The sequence below is a fragment of the Lissotriton helveticus genome, chromosome 12 (genome assembly GCF_964261635.1).
Source record: "Lissotriton helveticus chromosome 12, aLisHel1.1, whole genome shotgun sequence".
NCBI lineage: Eukaryota > Metazoa > Chordata > Amphibia > Caudata > Salamandridae > Lissotriton > Lissotriton helveticus.
In genome coordinates, this window is record NC_136073.1 from 818,557,811 (window position 1) to 818,583,685 (window position 25,875).

At 45.5% G+C, this 25,875-nt stretch overlaps 1 protein-coding gene across 2 annotated transcripts in view; it reads left to right on the top strand.

Annotated features, from left to right (window-relative positions):
* The window catches only part of PIP5K1A (phosphatidylinositol-4-phosphate 5-kinase type 1 alpha), a 153,472-nt gene that overhangs the window by 73,566 nt on the left and 54,031 nt on the right, over nucleotides 1-25,875 (top strand). For both annotated transcript variants that reach the window (XM_078670106.1, XM_078670105.1), the window contains exons 5-6: nucleotides 1,551-1,668; nucleotides 2,446-2,598. In XM_078670106.1, the coding sequence (XP_078526232.1) occupies nucleotides 1,551-1,668; nucleotides 2,446-2,598 (271 nt within the window). The remainder of the gene's footprint in view (nucleotides 1-1,550; nucleotides 1,669-2,445; nucleotides 2,599-25,875) is intronic.

Below are 25,875 nucleotides of genomic sequence, written 5' to 3' on the forward strand. Positions count from 1 at the left end.
TCGCAAGCCGAAGCGCATGCACTCGCACAGACCCTAAAAAGGAATAAGGACTCCACAGTCAGCTTTGAAACAGTTTGGGAACAGGCAGTCCTCAGACATGCAGATTTGCAGTTTCCTGGAAAAATGCAGGGAATGCAAGGATCAATTGCAGCCTTGTACTTTATTGAGACATTGTGTAAAAAATGAATGTGCACTGAGTCCACCTATGTAGGTTTTGTTTTAGAAAGTTAACTTTTTATTAGTCTTTTTATTCAGCACTTATGGAAATTATGGGGGTTACATTTTTTTAATGATTTACTGGTATGGCTTTTATGATGTTGGCTTCTTCTTGTGTTGATGACATATCGATCTGTCAAACTTTGAGACATTGTGTGATACTGAAGCAAGAAAAACTTGGCATTCTAGATGCAGAAAGCGAGATTCGATTAAGTCGAATGTGCCCGTTCAGACTGCATAGAATATGTGATGGTACTGGGGCAATTAGTTAAAGTGGCGGAATGAAGGTGGTAAGATAGAAGTGTCCGAATATCTTCAAATGCCTGCTTTCAAAGCTGTGGGCTCCTTGCCATCTAGAACTCCGCTGCCGAATGGCGTAGCAGGCTCCTTCTACGGTGTGGGTGTGCCAAGCGTCTATCTTTTCAGCTAAATGGATCCTTTGAAACTATGTCATGGATTGGACTGGTCCATAAAGTGGATCAGCAAATCTGTGTTTCTTTCACAAACCTTCCAGACACCTCGGCTCATCTGGACTCCTACTTATACACATTCCACACATACGGAAAACCAGGTCTGGCAATCAAGCCTTCTCCTGCATTGTTACTAAAGCATGGAACGACCTGCCGCTGCACATAGAGCCTCCTCCTCAATTCTTGAATTCTGCAAGAAGCTGAAGACCTGGCTTTTCGAGGGGTCCCACTAGGCCATAGGGTGATAGTGCACTCTACAAATTTGCATATTATAACCCCATTCATAATGTATTTACTGTTAAATTTCCAAACTGCTTCTCCTACTTGCCAGTGCTTTTCCTTTAGCTTTGTTTCAAGTGTAATAGGAAATAAGTTCTTGAAACTGTTGAGCTCATCAAAGGTACTTTTCACGCCCAGCTAATACGCTATTGTGTCCTAGTACAGACAGCTTTCGGATGGAAGGTTTAAAAGACTGAACCGTGGTCGTTGCAGACCGGAAGACCGACGTGTGTTGGCAGTCTGAAATTAAATGGAGTTGTAGGAGTTTGTTGGTTTAATTCCAAAAAAGAGTAGTTCTGGAATGGATCACTTAGTTGAGAGGAGAGTGTTCTAATCCCAGGCTGACTGCGATTGATTGTGGCAGCATTTTGTTTTTTGTGCGTGTGATGAGGTATAGAGGATTAGTAGTATCTATTGCAGACCTGGGTTTGGCAGTGCTTTGTGGTTGTGATAGCAGTTAATCAGCAACTTTGTTGTACTTGGGCATATCGAAGGTAGTTCTGTAGAGTCCTCTGTAACTGGGTAGCAAGGTGTTTTTGTCACACAAAAATAACTATCCCCCCCCCTACACTGCCATTCTTGCAGGGAAGGAAGCAACCTGACCCCAGCCCATCACTACAATGACTTTCGATTTAAAACCTATGCTCCTGTGGCCTTCCGTTACTTCAGAGAACTCTTCGGGATCCGACCAGATGATTACCTGGTAAGTATCAATTCTAGACATGTTGATCCTGCAGTGACTGCATGTCTCACAAAGAAGAAACACTGAAAACCTATTTCCTAAAAGCAATTCTTAAATAGTGATGGAAAAGATCATTGCCAAAACTGAGTTGTCTTGAGTTAACCACATGTATTACCTCCTGCCTGTGCTCCCAACTAGAAGCAGGAGTGTTCGCTCATAATGGAAGCAATAACACTGCCGTAACTTCATATATTATAAAAAACCATTGCCTGAAAACTCGTAAGGCATCTCTCGTATGGGATTTCCTAAGTATATTTTTATTCCAGAAGCATCCCCGATGTTTAACTAATGCCCCTACTCCTTTGCCATGAAACCACCTGCTCGCCTACAAGGAAGGAAAGCTCTACTTCCCCTTATTCAGCAGAGTGTTTGTCTGGTTACTGGGTCTTGTGTGCAGTGTTTTCTTCTTTAAGAACCCACATTTGCCTTTCAAAAAAAGTCCAGCTTCATGTTTTGTCTTTAATTCCATTACAAATAACGTCTAATATCGGTAGGGTTTTGATCACTAATGCAAGATCCTCATTGTGTGTCTCATGGTATCATTCTTCCTTGATCTCATCTACTTGTATTTTCATACGACTTGGTGTTCAGTGGCTTAAGCTCGTCAAAACTGCTGAGTGTAGTATGGGGTGACATAATTGACTTTCTAATTTCTCCTTGCAATTTCCAATAAGCGCAACACACACACAATTGATTTTAGCAACTGTTAATGTGACAGCATGTCTTTTTCTATTTCAGTATTCCCTCTGCAATGAATCCCTGATTGAACTATCAAATTCGGGGGCCAGTGGGTCGCTCTTCTATGTGTCTGGAGACGACGAGTTTATCATTAAGACTGTCCAGCATAAAGAAGCAGAGTTTCTGCAGAAGCTGCTTCCTGGCTACTATATGGTAAGCACATAAGAAAATGTGACGTGTTTTTAGTTGTTTTTTTTTTTTTTTAGTCCATGGGTGTACATATCACGTTTAGTTGTGCACCTGTGACCGATCTGACTGCGAAATGCTTTCTAGTATGTTTGTGTGATACTTTCAATAGCATAGAGCTGCCACAAAAGAGATGTTAAAGAGAGCTCTCTATACAGGATTGTAGCTGTTTGTACATCAGGAGTAAGCTGTGGGCATACAATTGCTGCTCAATGCCTCCTTCCTATGTTGTCATACCCCCTCTGGGCTCTATCCACCTACATTTTCACTCTTAGCCACCGCCATTGGGGCTACCAGCTGCCACTATTCCTTAACTGGTTTCTCTTTCCATCTGCAGCTCCTAAATGTGTTTCAGTTTATTTATGTGATCCTTGCAGTGTTTTTGTAATGCCTAAATATTTAAGTATTTTTTTGATGCGATGGATAATAGTTAAAAAAATATATATATATAGTCTGGTATGACAGATGCTAGTGCTGTCCACCATCAGTCTGTGACATGTCCATGGTTATGGTTTAGAAATGACTGAAACACAACTATTTAAAAATGTGGTATTCGCATCCTAGAGTGAGGTGTGCTCCAAAAGATAGTCTTTTATGCTTTTTCAAACTCGCATATGGAAAATTAGTAGTGGTCTTTCATCGAATGTCCCTTTCCCTTCTCTTCTTTGAAACTACAATCTATACATTCTACTTCACGTACAAATGTAATAAAAAAAAAAAAACATTAGCTAAAAAGAATGTTTCTTTCAGTACTATCTCGTGATAGTGTGAGGTCCGCGTTTTTAATGTATGGCTGGTCTTATGGGATGCCTTGCCTTAAGAATAATCGACACGGCATTTGTGGCTGGATTCGCGTTTGAGTACTTAGGCCAGCAGTACAGATCAAGAGTCATGTCCAGGTCCTTGTGTTTGGCAAAGCTCTCAATTTGGTCCTCCAACTGGTGGGTAGACTCTTGGCATTCCTTCAACGCCTTCTTCCAGAGCCTGGAATCTTACTTTTTACCTTAATCTTTCCTTTGAGGTACACACCTACAAGCGTATCGCTACTTCTTTATTTAAAGAGTATTTGGAATAATCACTCCACTGCTTCCTGGCTCTCCAGGAAAACCTTAGACCAAGCCCTCATCGATGAGCTGGACTAATGTAACTTTCTTCTTAGGTCTGCCCAGCTACCTTCTAAAGCTGCAGCTTATTTATAATACGGCTGCCCACCTCATCGTTGGGTTAAACAATAAACATTGAGTAATTTTCAAGGAAATATTGTACCTTTTTCCACAGTTGGTATCACAAGAATAAGAGCTAATACTAAAACAGTATAGTTATTTTAGATTCTCAATTCATCCATCAAAGCAGAGCAATATATTGGGTCACATAGACAAACATTGGCTGACCCAATAGTCCCAACAGAACAATGTCATACTTTTTGTGGTGGCTATAATCCGTATAAAAATTCCCCTCAAGAGACTCCTTGCATGTATCTTAGTACTTTAAGAGGTTAAAGTGGATTTATCATCAATGTTTCGGTCTCTTTGCGTCACAGATGTGTACACAAGACCATCTTTAAGAAAAGGTGTTCCTAAAATGACAGCCCATTTTTAAACCCTGTATAACTTACCAGGTTGAATTTGAAATGTGTCAACCAGATGTCTAAAAGCAGTAAGAGAATTACTAACTTCTCAATTTGAATATACACTTCAAAGCCAACCCGCCACCAGCTGTCAACCGCCAATGTAAATCTGGGGTTAAGCAGGAGAGTGAGCATTATTGCTCATCTCTCTGCTCTTCATTCAAACAATGTCTCTTCAAGGCCCTTTCATTCGTTCATTCGGCTTTACATAACCTGTCCTTTGGTGGTTACCTGGCCTCTCTTTTCCCTTTCTACACTCCTGGGCGGTACCTTTGCTCCAGTATTTGTCACTATCAGCATTCCTAAATTCAAAAAAGCCTGCGTCCGTGTCAGTTCCTTTATGGTGGTCACCTCCCAAGCATGGAATGCTCTTTTTTTTTTTTTGGTCTATCGTAGCTGAAAAGTGTTTGTTCACATTTAGTAAACTGCTCAAAGCCCACTTATTCTCCATTTAAGTAATGTAGGCTGCATGGTTATTGTTAACACCAGGACACCCTGTTGTGGTATTTGCGTGCGTTATAAAAAAAATCCAATCATATTGTAGGTGAGCTAAAACCCCCAAAATCTCTTCGTTTTCCCTCCCTTGCAGTAGTCACTTGGACCTTGACTGTCCTCTTTTATCCATCCTCCCTTGCAAGTCTGTTTCTTCTTATTCTACCTACACTTTACTTAGTTTGCTGTGGTCTGTGTCTGTCTGTATCATACCCATGCTCATCCATGTTCTACCCCTTTTCCCAGTTTTAATGCCTTTTTAATCTTGGCCCTTGTTCCTCCTTTAACCACTTGCCCACACAACCCCATTAGACTGTGTCCCTTTCATCCTCCCACTTTTTTTTCCACCTCCTTGTTTCACTAGGCCAGATGTGTATCACCACCTTCTTCATTGTCCCTCTTCTGGCCTTATTGCATTTAACCTTCTGGTTAACAAACATCTCATAGAGTACATGCCCACCCACGACCACCAGCACTGACCGTGAGGGTGATTGACTACTTTTGATTTATTTAAAGGGCTGATCAAACAGATTATTCAGAGTCCGGTTGCTTAGAAATGCGGTCCCTGAACCCCCATCCATTCCCCTCTTGCCACCAAAGCTTTAGTGCAGTGTGAAACCTAGATTCAAACTAAGTTGTAGTAAATAGTTATATTTCAGGGGTAAGTTTCAGTGATTTAGGGCTTCCTCCTTGAAGGGTAACATATAAATGTTTTGTTGTACTTGTAGTTTTATTAACCAGGAACCAGGCTCGAAGGTTGCTGGGAGCACTTTAGAAAGAGGGATGGACTAAAAGTTATACAAAATACATTAATACACATTTTAGTGTACAGCCTGCGTGACGACGGGGAATATTAATTGGCTTCCTTCATTAAATCTTCGAGACATGAATATGTCCCAGACCGGTTCTCATCCCCCTCTCAAGCGTGGCCTGCCCTGGATATTTCTCCCATGAATCATGGTCTTCCCCTGGGGTGTAAGGTGGAGTCACTGCTGGGTGTGTTCATCATGCTGACTCTGAATGTTATTTTTGTCCACGTGCCTATGAGGGAGAGGAAGTTTACTGAGAAAGCAGTGCAGGAACTCTGCAATCATCGTATACTAGATATAACCACATTCTGAAGGGATTAGGCTGGGAACTCCACTCACGTGCGGGAACACTCCCAAGTGCTTGGCAGAGGGTTTTCTAAATGTCATGTACGTTGTTTCATCATCATGTCATAGAGGAAGTGTGTATCTTTAATCGAGTAAAAAGTAAGGTTTTATACAAAAGTGAGCCAGGGCTACATCCTTCTCAATCAGATTAAACCCTTTTGAGTTCACTTCCTGTCTTAAAACGAGATACTGAAAAGTGCTTTCTAGTTTTTGTGTGTTTTAGAGTGGACATGCTTTGGTGGCAGAGTTGTTTACCCAATGGTACCAGGAAACCCAATTTTCAACCCCAGCTTTTCCACATCACAAACTGTCATCCATGCCTGGTTCATTTTCAAAATCTGCAAAAGTTGCACACGCTTGGAAACTGGCTAACATCAGTTCTAAGTTTTGCGTGAATATTTACATTTTCTTGTAATTTCCATTTAAATAGCTAGCCTCCTTGTATTGGACCCCTAGATGTCTCCCACCCTCTACCGTCAAAGTCCCAGTCTGAATTTAAGTGACTTTTCTTGATTTGGGGCAACCTACTTTGCTGCCCACTCCCCCAAATCTGTGCCAAGAACCTGAGTGCTCTCGTACACGCAGTGTATACCGTCGTCAATTAAAGGGAATGTCTGAGCTTTACTGAGCATTGCATTTGCAGTACAAAGTGCTGTGTTTTTTTCCTGTAATATCACATCCTGAGTGGCTCACTCAGTACTCCAGGTTGGCGAATGTAGAGACCAAGATAATAGTTAGCCACTTATTGTGCCAGAACATGGTTAATTTTGTCACATGTTAAATCAAAATTCAGAATCCCTATAATTAAATATATAGTAGCCATACCCACATTTTTATCTGCTTATTCCGGATTGTGACAAATAGTACATTTTGACATCCAATGAACTCCTGATTCTTCCTTTCATTATTGTGCTCGGTTGCTTGTTACTGTAGAAATACAAAATCTTTCTTTAGAATCCTTAGAATGCATTCTTATCTTAGGGATTTTTAATGAGTACTGACGAAAAATCCCTCATATCAATAAATGATATAATATAATAACCAGTATTATGGACAGCAAAGCTAAGCCAACATACACATTTGGTAATAGCTGCTCCTGGTGAATACGCAATCCAAGTGAAATAGTGTAAAAAGTGGGTAGTGCACAAATAATTGTATACAATGGCCACTAAGACCAAATGCCCAGATGAATATAAGTTCAGGCGTATAATGTCCAACAGTCATTGAGTGGTGAAAGTAATACTTAGTCAACATTTCGACTCCCCATATGGCTTTAAAATGTGTCGCTGATGAGCCGAAGAAGATTCTGTGCAGCATCTGGATTCCGCACCAACTAGGGCACTACAACCGCCCTGATCTCTATCACAGACATCAGAACCCTCCTTAACAGGGGGAAACAGCCCTGATCCTCATCCATCTCTCAGCAGTGTTCAGCACCACATCCTTATCATTAGGCTTCACCACATTGGAATCTAAAGAAAACACCTCAAATGGATCACCTCTTTCCTCACAGTAAGAACCCAGAGAGTCCACCTGCCACCTTTCACCTCAGAACATCATCTGCAGCGTCCCTCGAGGCTCGTCCCTCAGCCATACACTGTTCAACACCTACATGACCTCTTGGCCAACATCGTCAAAACCCATGAACTAAACATCATATCCTACGCCAGCGACACCCAGCTCATCCTCTTGCTATTAGAAGACCCCTCTATCATGATGGCCAACTTCCGCAGGTGCATGACCAGCATCGCTGACTGGATGAAAGCTAACTCCCTAAAACTCAAAACAGACAAAACAGAAGTGCTGATCCCAGAAATAAATCAATCATCTCATTTGTAAAGCACATCACTTACCTGTGAGGGTCTCAAGGCGCTGGGGGTGGGGAGTGCTGCTACTGCTCGAAAAGCCAGGTCTTGAGGAGTCTTCTGAAGGTCAGCAGGTCTTGGGTCTGCTTTAGGTGGGTGGGGAGGGTGTTCCAGGTCATGGCGGCGAGGTGGGAGAAAGATCTGCCGCCAGAGGTCGCTCTTCGGATGCGGGGGACTGTGGCGAGGGCGAGGCTGGTGGAGCGGAGCTGGCGGGTGGGGGTGTAGAAGCTGAGTCGTCTGTTGAGGTACGCTGGTCCGGTGTTGTGGAGTGCCTTGTGTGCGTGGGTGAGAAGCTTGAAGGTTATCCTCTTGTTGACGGAGGAGCCAGTGCAGGTCTCTCCAACTCCCCGTGGAACGACTCTTGTGGCCTTGCGAACTAAGACCATCACCAAACAAACCATGGCATCTTCCTGTGGACAGTAAGATCACCATGAAAAGCCAGATCAATGCAGTCACCCCTGCCTGCTTCCTCACGCTACTTCATGCTCCATAACTTCTTAAAATGGCCCCCACCTCAACACCAGATGAACTGTCACTCAAGCCCTTGTTACCCACCAGTTGGACTACTGCAGCGTACTCTAAGTAAGAATCACCTCGCACCTCCTGATGAGACTTCAGACCATGCAAAATCCAGCAGCCAAACTCATCCTCTACCTCCTAAAGCGGCTTTTGTTGCAGTCACCCCCCCCCCCCCCTCCCAAACAGACCCCTTCTGCTCACTTTTTAGCTACTAGATGCTGATTTTCGACTCAGGCAGTGCACTGAGACCTGCTAACCAGTCCTACCTGCCAGTGCTCCTTCCATGAAACAATGCGTTTTTAGGTTTCGACTGCAAAAAGCTGCGCAAGCAGCTTTTGCGCAGGAGAAATCTAATGAGAACTGTAGTGTGGGTTTGGGTCGGCCCTCGTCATTCATTGGCTGGCTCCATAAATGGAGCCTAGCCATTGGACGAGGGGCCTGTCCGTCAATGCCGGACCAGATTCGGAGGCGTTCCCGAGATTCTTTGGCTTTTGCCGACGTCACGCGACGTCAGCCGAAAGCCGGGAACGCCCCCGAATCTGGTCCGGCATTGCCGGCACCAGTGACTATCCTGCTCCTGATTGGTGAAGCTGCGTGGACGTCACTGCTGGTCCACGAGGGAGCCCACTCCTCGGGAAACTTCGCCGCCCGCCTGCCTGAGCTAGAGACGGGCCGCCGCGCTGCCCGCGGCGACCCGGAAGTGACCGGCCGGCCGGCCAATCCTAGCGCGGCCGGCCGGAAGTGCCCGCCCCCCGCAGGAAGAAGGAAGACGGCAAGAAGTATGGCGGCGCCCGCGGGGCTCCCGTGGCCTGGAGGGAGCCCCGGGAGATGCGGAGGACGTTGCCGGTCTCCCATGCCAAAGAGGGAGACCGGAGAAGTGCCAGCGAGATTGCCGCCGTCGATGTTACCGGTCTCCCATGCCGAAAAGGGAGACCGGAGAAGTGCCGCCGTCGCAAGGTGCAGGTAAGTCGATCTGCTTGCACAGGAGGAGCCCCGGGGAAAGAGAACGTCCCTCCGCGGCCCCTGTGCCATAGGCAGGGCGGTGAATGAAACTCAAGGTTTTGGAAAGTACCCAAGTCCCGGGCGGACATCCAAAAAATGCCTGAACACTAACCCGCTCGTGGGGCACTGCCTGGTTGCTTTATAAGGGCAGTCCGCCCAGCCCTGGTCAGTGTCGGGAGAGCCTTTAAGATTAAAGGCGGGGGCAGGATCACATTTTCGAGCAACCAGGAAAAGGTGGGATGCTGCTTTTTTAATTGCCTTCAGGAAAATAAACTTTATTTTGGGAGGGTGTGTGTGTGTGTATGTCGGGGGAGAGGGGGGTGATGGAGGCGTTCCCATTGTTGAGTCTGGATCCACGTGGATGGCAAGTGCAAAATAACACCATATCTAGACTTTGGTTGCTTCATAGGGTGTCTGACATTTAATACCTCCTGGTATCCCACTGGACTTCTTTTCTGGCGAGCACTGTGATTTGTCCCTTGATCTGTACAGGGCGGTGTGGAGTCTTCTCGCCTTTTAGGTGAGCATGAGGGAGGACTGGGAGGTTATGGTGACTGTTATAATGTTGTTAGTTTGAAAGATCAGATCAACCTGATCAGTACTTTAGAAGAAAATTGAATTTACGATTGTTCTTTTGGGCTTCCACTCTGGACACTGAGGTGCATTCAGGTTGCCAGGGAGCAGGAAGGTGGCATGCATGTGTCTGGCCGGATATCTTGAAGGATCCGTGTGAATGGCTAGATGAAGGGTGGGCTACTGGCATCCATTATAGCTGCTTCTGAACTGGAGGAAAGAGATTTGATGTAGTGCTATGCTCACTCTGTATTCTTAATGAATTGTATGCATGAAGGGACCTGGCACATAAAGAATGGTATTATATGTCATGGTGGCACACTTTCTCAAGGATGGCCATGTGGAAGAAAAGCAGCGGAATTTGAAGATGGTTTGGGTGAAGCAAAGGTAATCTGAAAGAAGTAAGAGAGAGGGCGAAAACATCAGCCCGGTGAAGGAGTCAGGAAGAAGTCCTATGGAAAGAGTGTCATCATTTGTGTGAAAAAGGAGCAGAGAATCTGCTAGGTAAACCGCAGACCTCTATTCAAAAATGTAAAGGAGCACTTTCTGGTTACATCAGTCTGAAGTAACTGCACAAGAGCTGGACTCTGAGATGGGGAATATGTTAAGAAGACCAGATCAGAGCAGCGGTGAGCCGACCAGGAATGTGGCCCAGTGGGCAAAGGAGGCGTTCAGGTGATCGGAGAACAACTCGCCTCATTGTTGTGGAGCAGTTATGTCAAGATTAAGAATTGCCTAGAACCTTGTAAAGAGTGGCTTCTAGGTTTGCATCATGCCAGGTGCTTCTACTGAAGTCCTTTGTCTTTGGGATCGGTGAAGTCTTCGTAGTGCAGTGGATGTGCAAAGTCTGAAGGCCTGCCTAACACCAGACTTGGATGAACAGTCATCTAAAGAAGGGGTCCTTAATTAAAAACTGGGCTTGAGACTGCTAGAGTGATATGTTGGTGATTGCTCAGAGGAACAGTCGGTTTGACGATACAAAGAGATCCAATGATGAATTCTTCTACCAGTTCAAAACTGTTTAAGTGTTGTTGCAGAAGATCTGGTATGTTTGTGGATCAGGCAAGTTTCTTGTAGAAGATTTATACCTGAGACGGTGTAAAGGAAGGCACACCACAGGGTTAATCCATCCAAGCCTTGCACCTGCGACCCACAAATGCAGGCGAGGTACAGCTTCGGAGAGAGTGCTTGGAAGACCTACAGTGTAAGGTGGCACTAGGGGGTATGCATTTTAATAGATGTACAGCAGATAAGGAGCGTGAAAGAACTACAAGAACAACATGAGTACGTGGACACACCCTATTGTACTTATTTTATTCCCACTCGAGGTCCTCACAGTAAGGCTGTTCAATAGAGTGTATGTAGTGTAAGTCAAGTCAAGTCAAAATTAACTTTATTTGGTTTGTCACAACCATAAAGTGTACATATACAAATTACAATTAGTAACATAAAATTCATTTTATTAAAATATTTTTTTTTGGTTCTAAAAAAGTAAGACATTATTTTCCAGTCCCCAGTCTTAAGCTAATTCGGCCTTTGAAAGCAAGGTCTCTACTTTCTTGTATGTAGTGTGAGGAGATGGATCTTACATCGACCTCCCATCACTTCAGGTGAGCACTCATTGGAAGAGCAGCCTCATTTTACAGGTGGTTGGCGCTTTACTTTGTTTACGTGTCATATTTTATGTGTTCTCTTTTTTGCATGTCTTGTTGTTTTTGTTGAAATTATTTTGCCTTTTATTCTATCTTATTTTATATGCAGTTGGCGTGTACTCTTTATATTGCCTTTTTCGTGTCTGTTGTTTGTCTTGTTTCCAGCGTGTTTTTAATATTACTGCTTTTACAGTTGTTTGATTTGCTTTACATGTTGGTGTTTCTTGTACTGGTTGTTGCTGTGTCTTGACGTTCTCTTTGTAGTGTGTGTTTTGGCTTTGCACCCTCCCCAATGGTGCTGTTTTCTTTGCTTTCTGTTTAGGGTTTATCTGTATTACAGAGCTGGCAAGTTGTTTCTTTCCTGCAGACACACCTCACCTGCTAATAATGGGTCAGGACTAAAAGTGAAATGATAGGTCTGCAGTTTTGTGCCACATTTCCTGCCATTCCGTTTCCCACCCATGTTTTAAAGAGTTTTATTGCTGTGCCTATGAGTTGTGCCTCTCTGCTATTTCTAGGATTCTGTTTGTTGGAGCCTAGTCACTTGTAGGGCGTGGGAATTCTATGGCTTCATTCACAAACCATATCTCACACCGAAGTTTAACATTTGTGGGCTCAAACACTATTTGTGTGGGTACATTCTGAGTGCTGACTCATAGGAACAGTATTTGCTGAATTTAGCTCCAGAAAGTGCATTTGTGAATAAAGAGGTAAACACTGATTATCTCACACATTTGTGGATATTGTCTGAGGGGTGGGTGCTTTTAAAAGGGCCTACTCCACACGTCTTCCCAAACCCCACAGCGTTTGAGACACACCCACCATGTCAGTTAGGCTAGTGCAGGTTCCTGGGTACTAATGCTCATAGAAGGTATTCTGGGAGTTGTTTTCGTTTGAGTGGCAGGCCGTATACCAATGGTTTGTTCAGAATAGCCAAGCACTGGAAACATGGCTGTGCTTGCTTCCCTGCCCCCTGGCTGTGCTAGCTTCCCTTCCCCCTGGCTGTGCTAGCTTCCCTTCCCCCTGGCTGTGCTCGCTTCCCTGCCCCCTGGCTGTGCTCACTTCCCTGCCCCCTGGCTGTGCTCACTTCCCTGCCCCCTGGCTGTGCTCGCTTCCCTGCCCCCTGGCTGTGCTTGCTTCCCTGCCCCCTGGCTGTGCTTGCTTCCCTGCCCCCTGGCTGTGCTTGCTTCCCTGCCTCTTGGCTGTGCTTGCTTCCCTGCCCATGCTTGCTTCCCTGCCCGTGCTTGCTTCCCTGCCCCCTGGCTGTTCTTGCTCCCCCGCCCCCTGGTTTCCCTTCCCCTGGCTGTGCTTGCTCCCCTTCCCCTGGCTGTGCATGCTTCCCTGCCCCCTGGCTGTGCTTGCTTCCCTGCCCCCTCGCTGTGCTTGCTTCCCTGCCCCCTCGCTGTGCTTGCTTCCCTGCCCCCTCGCTGTGCTTGCTTCCCTGCCCCCTCGCTGTGCTTGCTTCCCTGCCCCCTCGCTGTGCTTGCTTCCCTGCCCCCTCGCTGTGCTTGCTTCCCTGCCCCCTCGCTGTGCTTGCTTCCCTGCCCCCTCGCTGTGCTTGCTCTCCTGAGTGTGTGTGTGTGTGGCTCTGGGTGGGTGTGTGTGGCTCTGGGTGGGTGTGTGTGGCTCTGGGTGGGTGTGTGTGGCTCTGGGTGTGTGGGTGTGTGTGGCTCTGGGTGGGTGGGTGTGTGTGGCTCTGGGTGTGTGTGTGGCTCTGTGTGTGGCTCTCTCTGTGTGTGGGTCTGTGTGTGTGTGTGGGTCTGTGTGTTTTTGTGTGGCATTTGCCAGAAATTAAACTATTGGCATTGTAAATGACAATGCCATTTATTTATCTGTTTTCAAAACCAAAACATAAAATACAAATTTTGTCATTTACAATGCCAATAGCTCAAACTTTTCAAAAGGCGAAACCATTGCATTGTAAATGCTTGTTCAATTGTGTTACAGATAGCAAAGGTCTTTAGCACCCCTGTAAGTATCTGAGTATTTGATGCAACTTTGGCTAAAGTGTACTGAGTTCCTGCTACCCAGGTCCCCAGTACCAGTGTTCCAGCTAATGGCGCAGTTCCCATCTGTAAATAAAAGGACTTCTTGTTGACAGTTTGTGACGAGGTGCACTTCGCAAAAGAGCTGTGCACATCATTGTGATATTCCTGCACATTTGAAATCTGACCTTCACATTTTGCTAATTTCAGAACACCAAAGTATTATTGTAAGATGACGTTGTGAGACCCCAGCCAATTCTGTCTTGCACCTACTGCATGGCTCCAACCACCGAGCCAAGCAGTTTGGTCTCTTCTAATGTCTTTAGAGCCTTCTGGGGTCCCGCAGAATGCAGCTTTCTTGAGGTTCATGGTTTATCGGGCCTCCGTATCGTAGTACCTACACTGAAAGTCAGAGTCGAGCTACAAAGCAGCTCAAGCATCTGGGTCAAGGTAGCTCACAAGTGACAGAGAAGTTCAGGGGCAGTGATCAGCAGCCCCTTCATTTTTCAAAGCGTACCAAGTCTATTACTTCAGCCTGCAGTGGAAGCCATGAAGAATGGAATGGCCATGCTGGAGTGAAACATTGAGGATAATGTCGAGGGAACAGGCCTTTTTGTTGTACTTCATAGAAGCCAGTCTGTTCTTGCTTCTGATGGAGCCCATGGACCTTCGGACCCATGGTCAAGCTACCAGGGTTCCAGTAGTAACTTGTTAGCCATGTTATCAGATAGAACATTTTCAAACCAGTAATCTCCACTACACTTGGCACTTTCTCAGAAAAAAATCCAAAACAAAGTAAAACTGACGATCACAAAAAAAAAACATGAAGTGTGTGCATCTGTAACCGTTAAGTAACCTTTTTACCCCACGTTTCTGCTAATATCTTGCCATCACTGTGTCATTAATGAAGGGCGGAAGTCTGTGTGCAATGTAAGGTCATTGTTTGCAAATGTTTACGTATTGTTTAGGAATTTGATTTCCTCATGACCTAGACCCCTGTTAAGGGTGCACTAAGAAGTCTGAGGTTGTAACTCACCCGCCTTCCTGGACTATGTGCTTTACAAATTGTTCTTGCACCCACGCGGTTATATTGTCACAGACACCATGCTGCTCTTTGCCAGCCCTTTTTGGGCGCCTTATGATGTATTAATTGAATTTGTATTAAACAAATAAACCAACCCAAAGTGTAAACAGGCATTAAGCCAAATCTGTGAGAATGAAAGGTGAAGATATGTGGGTATTTAATGAACAAGATTTCCAATGGGAGGCCATCTTCAGTATGACACCCGCTCCAGTGGAGCCAGGCCAACACAGTGAGACTTTTGGAAGTATTGGAAGCTGTCAGGAGACAGGGTTGGCGTATCATATTCTGATCTGCAGGTTGATGCTAATATTTTTAAATAGATGCCCAGAGACCTTCACAAAAAATGAAGGTATAAAAACCTGTTGCTGGTCACGAGTAATGGTTTCATTACTCTGTAAGTGCCAATCTCTGTAATGGCACCTAGGTGAGGTGGCATAAGATGCATGGGTAGACCATGTAAGGTGGCACAAACCTGCCATGGAAGATCTTCTTCTTTTCTGTAGTTAAGTCTGACACTTTTAGTGCACTGATCCTTTAACAATGGATGCAATTGTGTTGTATGAAGATTATACCCAGTTATATTTTGACGCTTTCCTGCTGAATAGCTGTGATGCTTCTAGATCATAGCGCAACATAAAATTTAATTTTCAGACCCTTTCCTTTACTCACGGTTCTTTTGATTGCCTCTACTTGCTGTTGCTTAGTCCTAACGTAATGCTAAATTTGACTCAATACAGGTTTTACATTTACAACCAACAGTCTTGATCATTTAAAACACAACAGTCTTCATCCTATCCACAATGGCATACGAAATGCAAACGGGGAGAACACTAAAAATGTATTCAACAAAAAAATCAGAAGAAATAATTGATTACAACAGAGAGCTTTGCAGACTGATCAATCAGATCTAGATTTTGTTTCCAAATTGTCGAAGGGATCGTCTCATGGTTTTATGTCTTTAAAGGATACCTTTCCAGGGAGACTTTGAAGTTTGATCGTTAACCAAGTCCTCTGCTGTATCGCCAGATTACAAGTTGTCCTGAGTTCCCACACCTGGGATTACCAGGTGCAAAGTCACAGCCAGTTTTCCCGGGTGGAGGTCTGCTCCAGGTGAAAGTGTAGACAGCACAGGGCTGGGGCTGAGGCTACTTCTACACAGTGGTGGTGAAGCAATCAGTATGTAGCATTGTAGGATCTAATCCTAGCCCCAACAATCTCATCCACTACCTACTGTGATCTTCATTGCACCCCCATTTATCACCTTCAGAGGTAACTTTTGAAGTGGAAGCAGAAGAGGGCGCCAGTTATTGAGCCCGGAATGAAGAACTGCTTGTCTGAAAGGATCGAGAATTACAAAGCCTGCATGTTAATCCCTATTTGAGGCCACACAACCCAAGAGTTGGGCAGGAGAGAGATGAGACAGAATTTCGAGTTCAAACCCCGCTGTATCTTTGTCCAAAACTATTCACCTCACACTGCGGCTCATGGTGTCCACAGGCAGTGTTCACAAACTTTTATAGCTAGCAAGGAATTCTTTCTATGTACTGAAAATATTCTTTTTAGCGGTTTATGATCTTGAAACCCATAATCGAGGTGGCAGTATTCAACTCTTTTGCTTGAAGCTGGATAAGGGACTTTAGTTACTTGCACAGCCTCATATTTCGATTTACTGTGCCAGACCACCACCTTCACTTAAGAGATCTCTAGCTTCCTTTGTCGGTAAGAAATAAATTCGAGGGAACCTCCATAGCCAAGAAAACATGCTTCCTGACATTCTACTAACAGGAGGTAAGAAGTATATCAAAGCATAGCTAGTAGTCTTTAAAAAAAAGGTTTAAAGCCAAAAAAAGCAAAACCCTAAAACAAACCTTCTCCTTCCTGACCCCTAGATGACATCTTATCCTGTAGCTTATCAGAATAAATCTGGACCTCCAGTGTTAAAGCAGACTTAGTCCCTTCATGTTACATCTCCTATAATGAACATTTCATTTTTTCACTTATGCTTCTACTAATGTTCCTGGCATTCATTTGTTACTCTTAGCAGATGTCTGACTGATGCTCCACTGTTTTGCTGGGAGACTTGCATTATAAACAGTCCACAAATAACTAGACCCCAGACACTTAGGCATGTATTGGACTTTATATTTGACCCAATCCTAGTTAAGCGAAACAACTTGTTTGATCAGTCACACATTCTCCTACAATTTTCCACATGAGCATGTCCCTCATGTTGTAGATCGGCCGTCTCATAGGCATGATGCAGATCCTTGCCTATTCTCATTTCCTTCTCTGTCAAGACTCCTGTCTTTGGTTTTATACTGAATGCACATGGCAACTTAGATTTGCCAAGTGTCTCAATCAGTTGCTTTTTTTTTTAATTACCTCACCAATTTGGCCTCATGAGTAAATGCCTCAAGGCGAAACACGCCACCTGTCCCCCTTTCTTTTGTGATAAGAACTGATACTTGGACTGGAAAGAAGACAAGCATTTGCAATGCAATAGGTCTCGCATTAGGAAAGTTTGAGCTATTGGTATTGTAAATGACAAATATTTTATTTCTGTGTTGGTTTTGAAAATAGCGAAATTAATAGCTTTGTCATTTACAATGCCAATAGTTTTAACTTTCGCAAATGCGACATTGTATTTACATGACTTGGATGTATTGATATTACAAATAACAATGGCTTTTATTTTTTTAAATAATTAATACTTAAATAAAAGTTATTGTAATTTATAATGGCAATAGCTTAAACTTTTGTAAATAACTTTTGGGAAGATTATGTTAATTGTATTTTATTGTGACGAAAATCCAAGAACAGAAGTGAAATATTAACATTTTTTTGGTGACATTTGTAATAAAGCTTGAAACATTTGCAAAAGTTAAAACTATTGGCATTGTCAATGACAAAGCTATTACTTTCGCTAGTTTTCAAAACCAACGCAAATACAAAATTTGTCTTTTACAATACCAAAAGCTCAAACTTTCCTAATGCGAGACCTATTGCATTGCAAATGCTTGTTGATATTTGAAATGATGCTAAGTCCCTCTTACCTCTCAGGCAAGTAATAAAAGGTCCAACCGACCGAAGACAAGAGAAACCAAGGGGCTGAGGGATTTCCAATTCCCACCACCCTGGGTTGGTGTGAAAGAGAAAATGAGGAGTAAGACTGCTAAGACTGTAATGACTCCTACACCAGCGGCTCTTGACTGCTTACCAGTCAGTTACTTCAAGTGACTTAGTCGATGTGTGATTATCCGCAAGGTTTGGGGGCAGGTGATCTGTTTGGTGTAATAGCCTTTCATAACTGCCAAAGCATCCCTGTACCAAAGTCTTGTTTCCATATATTTCTCTAGTGGTCAGGTGTGACAAAGCCATTGTTTCCTATTCGAAGCTCTAAATGAATCTGTAAAACGTTGATGCAAAATGGACATGCAGGCAAGTGAATCAGTCTCCGCGCTCATAAGCTAAAGTAAAAAATTATTTGTTAACCCCCACGGGCCACGGCCCAGTTGAAAAGAAACCGTCTGAATAGATGAATTGGACTCATTCTATTAAAAGAAAGCGGATTTCTTTTTTTTTTTTTTTTTTGCTGCGTGTGAGCTAAAGAATGAAAGAAATTAAGCAAAAGCACAAGCTGCCACACTGGAGGAAAGGGTGATAAACATACTGCATGTAGAATGTAAAAGTAGCCCCAGACCTCACGCGTCAGTGGAAAACAGATAACTGAGCTGTTGCACAAGTGAGCACCTAGAAGGGGAGGGGGCAATTCTCAGAGGAACGCGCATGCGCACGCGAGACTGACTGGGCAGTTTTAGAAGAAACATGTTGGTAGTGATGACAGAGTAGGGAGTACGAAGGATGACAAAAATGTGCTCTTCAGGTGTACTTTGTTTTTTCTTGCAGTTTTATGTGAAATGAAATGAAATGAAAACAAATTTATATAGCGCTACTAAGCCCAATGGGCGTCAAGGCGCCTAACCAAATGAAAACTAGCTATTACAAATATACTCTCACTGTGGGTAGGCCTTGATAAAGTACCAGGTTTTTAGCGCTTTTTTAAAAAGGGACAGAGAAGGTTGGGTCTTGATCACCCGGGGAAGGGAATTTCACAGTCTAGGGGCCACAATGGAAAATGCTCTACTTCCCCAGCGTACCTTTCTGGCACGAGGGACCACCAACAGATTCATCTCCGATGATCTGAGGGATCTACTAGGCATGTAGCGAGTCAGAAGGGCACCTCGGGGGTCCAATGGCCCATCTGCGAGAGCTCTATATGCTAAACATAAGATCTTAAAAGAGACCCTCGGATGTATAGGGAGCCAATGCAGGCTCCTTCTGGCCGTTGTTGCGGAGGATACATTAGGAAGCGCCAGAACAAATCGAGCAGCCGCATTCTGTACGACCTGAAGGCGTTGAATGAGTCCCTTGTTGGAGTCTGCATAAAGTGCGTTGCAGTAGTCCAACCTGGAACCCACCAATGCAACCACCGTCTGCTTGCGTGCTAAAGGAGAGAGATAGTGAAGGATTCTCTTGAGGATTTTAATGACCCCCCAACAGGTGGCCACTGTTCGATTGACCTGTAGAGTCATGGACAGTGAGGTGTCAAAAATTACGCAGAGATTTCTAGCTGACTGGGAAGGAGATGGACAGGTTCCCAAAGCTGACGGCCACCACTCACTAGACCAAACATCCTGGTCCTTGCCAAAGACCAGAATCTCAGTTTTATCGCCATTCAACTTTAGGGAGTTCTGAATCATCCAGTCCGAGACTGTCTGCATGCAGCTCCTAAAGTTGGTGGCAGAGGTGGAAACAGAGTGGGCCAGCGACACCATGATTTGGGGGTCATCGGCGTATGACACAACCTCCATCCCCTGCGATTTTACTAACCTCGCAAGGGGGGCCACATAAATGTTAAATGGGCTCGGACTCAAGGCCGACCCTTGTGGCACCCCATACTGCAAGGATTTAGCAGGGGAGAGGAACTCTCCAAGCATGACTCTCTGCTCTCTAAGATGTAAAAAAGAGTGCAGAAGGTTCAGGGCCGGACCCGCAATCCCTGCCTCCCTCAAGCGTGATGTTAGTGTAGAGGGAGACAGGGTATCAAATGCTGCTGTGAGGTCCAATAAGACCAACACCGTGGTTTGACCTGAATCCACCTTCAGGCGGATATTATTCACCACCATAGTCAGGGCTGACTCTGTACTGTGGGCCTTTCTGAATCCATGCTGTGAGCTATCAAGGAACCCAGACAAATCCAGAAAGGTAGAGAGATGTAGATTCAGGTAAGATTCAAGCATTTTTGCAGGAGCGGGTAACAGTGAAATAGGTCTAAAATTCTTCAACTGTTCCGGGTCCAGAGTGGACTTCTTAAGAAGAGGCTTCACTATCGCCCTTTTCCAAGCTGAAGGAAAGATGCCTTGAGTTATGGCCCCGTTCATCACTTCCAGGAGAGGCGGAAGAAGTGTAAGCCTACATTCCTTCAGGGTCTTCAGAGGACATGGGTCGAGAGGCGATGATGATTTGGTCCGATCCAGCAAGAGCCCGAGCCCTAAAAGGGTAAGTGGCGGGAAATAAGTAAGACTCTTGGAGGGGTCTTTTGGCCAAGATTCTAGATTGACCAGAGTTTGGCGAGAAAGATCCCCTAAGGTGTTCCTCTGCGTTTCCAAAGCAAGATATATATCTTCAATTTTCTTATGGAAGAACTCCGAGATATTATCACATAGCTCCTGCGAGCCCACGACTGGATCAGGCACCTGAAGGGAACAGAGGGAGTCCACAATCTTGAAGAGCTCCCTAGAAGAAGTGAGGGAGGTAGTGAGATCAGAGAAAAACTCCTGTTTTTCCATGATGACACAGGCTTTGTAGTCTCTTAACAGACACTTGTGTGCCTCCCTTTCAGTAGGGTCCCAGGTCTTTCTCCATTTTCTTTCTTGTCTTCTACAACTTTGTCTCAGAAGTCTTAGTGATTCTGTGAACCATGCATGGGGCAGAGGGTTTACGACGAGCCGAGTATCGATAAGATAGAGGGGCCAGTTCCTCAACAGCTTTGGTGATGGAATTAACAAGCCCATCAGCTGCCTCGTCCACATCTCTGAGGAGAGTACTTACTCTTCTCTATATATGGAGCAAGGGCTTCATTGGTAATGTTCCTAAAACTCCTTTTCGGACCTCTGGTACTACTGATTAGGACAGATAGTTCTGCCGGGCATAGGCAAGCGAAAGAGGTACGGCCATATGATCTGACCAAACTAGAGGCACCGGTGGACCCGCTGAAAGTCTAGAATCATTAGTGAATACGCCGTCTAAAATGTGACCCGCCCGGTGAGTCGAACTATTCACCAGTTGGGTACACTCACAGGCTCCAAGTGAATCCACTAACGTAGCGGTGTCTGTGTCCCTTAAGTTTTCCAAATGAAAATTAAAATCCCCTAGCATTGTCAGATGGGGTTTGCCAAAATAAGGTTCCAGGATCCTCAAAAGATCCCCGCTGAAGGCAGCTCTAGGACCGGGAGGTCTATACATAAGGATTCCAGAAAAGGAAACCGAAGGGGCACATAGAATAGAAAAGTAAAGTGCCTCAAAAGGATCCGAGGCCACTGACAAGGATTTTATCGTACAGGGCAAGGAGGATTTACATAAAACGGCAAGTCCCCCCGCCCTCTACGTTTAAGTCTATCCTGCCGGAGCAATTTGAAGCCTTCGGGAATGGCCAACAGTAAATCGTGACCCGACGACTCAGAGGCCCATGTTTCCGTCACAAACATCCATTCCGGTTGTCTGTCCGCCACGAACTCATGGAACGCGATATTGTTTTTAATGAGACCTGGCGTTAACCAGGAATCCCATTTTAGTCGTCGTGTCCCCGGATGATATAAAGGCATTCATAGAACTCCTTTTAGGAGAAGCAGAAGGTAGAAGAGCCGATTTACAGGTATGACAAAAAGAGGAGTACATTACACCCTCCGGAGAAAACCTGTGGGTACAGGGCAAGTGAGATGGTTTGAGAGCTAATATCTCCAAGAGGGAATAATGATAGGTTACCTGTGGTAGTATACGAGAGTGTCCAGCATCCAGCCCGTCAGCGCGGACGGGCGCAGACGCGCTGAACTCAGGCGTAACTCCGGCGGAAATCCGGCGTATCCGTTGCGCGTATCCGCTGCGCATCAGCATGACCTCCTTTTGAAGCCTTCTAGCGTCCTTCTGACGACTAGAACGCGCGATGTCCCAAATGGCACCGGCAGGCGTCCCCAGGTTCGCCCAATATGGCCGCCACGGACCGATCAGACGCCGGTAAAAGGGCCCACCCAACAGCGGTGGGTTTCAAGCATTTATAGTGCAAGTGGGGGGTCTGGGAATTAAAAACAGGGGGTAATGCAGCAAAGTAAAAATAAAATCAAATAGCAAATCAGGAGCTTTAAAAATACGCAAGTGGCCACTTTTAGATCAGGGACCACCCGCAATGCGTGAATAGCGCTCAATGTCAGCTAGAAAGCCGACAGGAAGGTATTGGAGAGCTTTACACAAGCACCTCTGCATTCATTTTTTCCATTTTAGGCACTTTGAAGATGAAGTTATGTGCCCAGAATCACCCGATTTTGAGTCAACGGCTGGATTCGAACCTGAGTCCCGTCGGGCCCCAGCGCCACATCCTCTCTCATCTTATTTAAATTTAAACAAACCACACAGCACAGGCTTAACAGTCTTTAATTGTTGGTGTATGCAGCGTACTAGTGATGTCGGGATGTGCAGCCGGAAGTTAGGGTGCGTTACGACTCTTGTGGGGCGGGACTTCCGTTTTCCATGGGAAGCCCGCGCTCACGAAGTGATTGGGAGAGAAGCAGTACTGACGCGGGGCTCCCATGCCCAAGGGAGAGCCCTGCGATGGCTGCAGAAGTGGCGGCGCCGATGTGGGGAGTGGGGCGGGGGGGGCCCCGTAACACCCAACCACCGTGTGTGGGGGGGGGGGGGGGCACAGGGGGGGGCAGCGTGTGTATGTGTGCGCGCGCGTATGTGTGCGCGCGCCTGTGTGTGTGTGTGTGTGTGTGTGTGTGTGTGCGTGCATGCATGCAGAGGGGTGGGGGCTGGCTGTGTCTGTGTGTGTGCGCCGTTGATGCATGCGAGCGGAGCGAAGCGAAAGCAGGGGCTGGGAGTTCGTCTGCGCAAGCGCGACTCAGACACGCGCTCCCGCGGTCAAAACTGAGACTGCATAAGCGCGCGTCTGAGTCGTGTCCACATTCCCAAATACGGATCACAATAGTTGTCGAAGCTGACTGCAATCAATGCTTCGCATTGAATGCAGGTCGTGCTTCGACCTAAAAAACAATTGCCTCCGCCTTGAACATGTTCTACTCCATTCCAGAAAAGGGATACACCAATTCAAAATCTTAACCTCTTAACAAAAGTTTCATAAGGGAAGAACTATAGGAAGCTGTCTTTTTATATAGTGGACCAAAAAGAGTCCAAGCAATCCTTATTGGTTTACCCAGGCACAGATGATGACACTAAAGGCTCTCTTTTGTGGTAGTGTGAGCGAGCAGTTCAGGCCTATCAGAGGGCAGTGCTAAGCATTTGTTGTACTCACCGAGGCAGTAAATGAAACGCACACTTCAGAATAAATCCGAGACCAATTTAGAAAATGAATTTGTGTTTTCATATACATTTTGATACCAAGAACTTTGTTATCAGGTAAGTACTTTTTGAAATATACATTTTTCTGGGGGTCTCCATCAGGTCTTGGGGTCCTAGTGGGCCATGGTTCAAAGTACCACCAGCAGTTTCTCATTACCTGTCCTGGGGTGTCTGAGTGCTGAGGTGCTGTTCTGGTTGGTAGCTCTGCGCTCTATGCCGGTGGAACGAAGGGGGGCACCTAGAAACACGCTGCAGGGGGGACTTGTGGACAAGTCTGGGAGCTTCAAACAGGGGGTTCGGGTCGCAAGAGTTCTGGGGACAAGAGGGCACAGCTGTTTCGTCGGTTCCCGGGCTGGTGTGCTTGGGTGCAGAGTGGAATTGTCAGCTGAGCTCTGTGCGTTCTAGGGCCTTGTGGTTGTCTGTCTTGAGGGTGTAAAATCAGGACAGCTGAGCCACTCTAAGTGGGTTTCTGCAGGAGGGCTGCTTGGTCTCTGTGCAGTGGGAGTCCGGATTGGACTCTCATGAGCTCAGTTTGCTGCAATGGGTCCGGTACTCTGGGAATTGGCCCGTATAGCGCCTGGTGATCCTGGTGTCCTCCTACTTCGTGGGGGGATAGATCTGTCCATCAGGAGTACAGGTTCCTCTTCCCAGAAGGCTGCTGCATCTCCCTGACTGGAGAGCAGCAACTCTAGTGAACCAGAGTTTGTGTTTTCGGTACCTGCGGACTGCGGTGCAGTAGCTACTTTTCTCCAAGGGAGATTGCTGGAAATTTGCAAAGGGCTTGCAGTCTCCCGGGCCTCTTGGAAGCTGTTCAGCTGCAGAATGAGTCGCTCGTCATGATTGTCGAGACTTGTGCAGGCAGGGTTTGGCGCCAAAAGTCCACAGCTAGTCTTCAATTCTCGCTTTTCTCTCAGCTCTTCTTAGTTCTCTTCTGGATCCGTCACATTGAAATTCCTGGTGTCAGGGGTGCCTATAAATACTCCATTTAGAGGCGTTAAGGGAAGTGACAGGTGAGCCACTTACCTTTAAGGTGTCTACAATCGCTATATGACCACTTCCTGTGGGAAGTGGGCATAACGCCGACTCAGATTGCCTGATTTTGCCAAAACTAAGATGGTGGAATTCTAAAAGTAGTGTCCACATCAGGTATCCCACCTCAGGGGTGGAACTAGCCTGAGAGGGAAACGCGCCTCCTGACTATCTAATTTTCCCGCCTGTCCTGGTTTCCAAAGGGGATGGCGTTTCCAAAGGGGATGGCATTTCCCCTGTCTGGGAAAGCCTTCGGTCGCATATCGAAGGCCTTTGAAGCCTCCTGCCTTGATATGCTGATCACTTAGCCATCCTGTTTGGAGGAGATGACACCTACAGCCGTAGCAAGCATTGTTTCTTCCCTTAGAGAGCACAGGCTGTTACCTGCAGGGGGCTCAGAAACCTGCCTGTGGTGGCAGGCTGGTCTACACCAGTCAGCCAGCACACTAGTAGTTGGTAGGTTTACATGGGGCACCTCTAAGGTGCCCTCTGGGTTCATGCATTCATAAATACATCACTGGAACCAGTGCAGGTTTATTAATACACGATGTTTGATACAAAACTTCTCTAGTTTCAGTGAATCCATCATATAGTTGGGAAATCATACATGGTGATGTCCAGCACATTTACTTAAAATGGCTTCTCTGTTCACTTGTAATATCTAAGAATCAACTTGGATATCACAGGGGCATAGCTGCTCACGCCGATATGTCTGCACATGTAGTATAGTGCATCCTGCTTTAGAGCTGTTAGGCCTGCTGTAGGGGAGACTTTGCTATACTGCATGCAGGGTCTGCAGGCATGGCACACAGGAGGTGTGTCATGTAGTGGCTTCACTTTTCTCTGCACCATGGCATGCAGCCTGCAATGTCACGTTGCATAGTGGTGCTTAGGGGTCTCTTGGGGTGGCACAATACATGCAGCAGCCTTTAGGGACCCCCTTAAACCCCCTTGCCCTAGGTACCAAGGTTACCATTTACTAGGGACTTACAGTGGGCGCTAAAGGTATTGCCAATTAAGGGGAAAATTGTACAGTTTCAGGTAAAGAGTTCTGGCACTGGGGACCTGGATAACAGGAACTCAGTGCATATCTGTAAAAATTGCATCAGATACCAAGCAAAAAGGGGGGGGGTGATGCAAATCAGACTTAATGAAACTTCGACTGGTTTTCAGAAGGGGTCTCTCGCTTTACTGTATCTTATTTGAACAATCTACAGAACACCTCCAATTCAAAAAAGAGCTGAAAGGCGTGGCTCTTCTATGAAATTATACCCGAAATTAAACCAGGAATCAAAGGACAACCAAATACTGACCAAATAGTGACTGTATTTCCATCATTTGAAAGACATGATCGGTAATAATCCTAAAAGGCCTCCATGACGTAAAACAGCAAAGAAGCAGAAGGAAATTAAATATTGTAACGCAATACCACAGTAAGGTTCTATCTTTACAATAGTCGGTTTCTTCATGTCACAGAATCACATTCCAAAGTTGTCTTCTCCCTCTGAGCTGTGTGTTGGGTAGGACTTTGAACACAATCTTTATAGCAATGTCCCGATATAAACATTTCTATGCTTTGTCGGTGTGCGTGTTTCTCTTCACTGGCTCATGTTACTTTTTTCTTTCTTCCA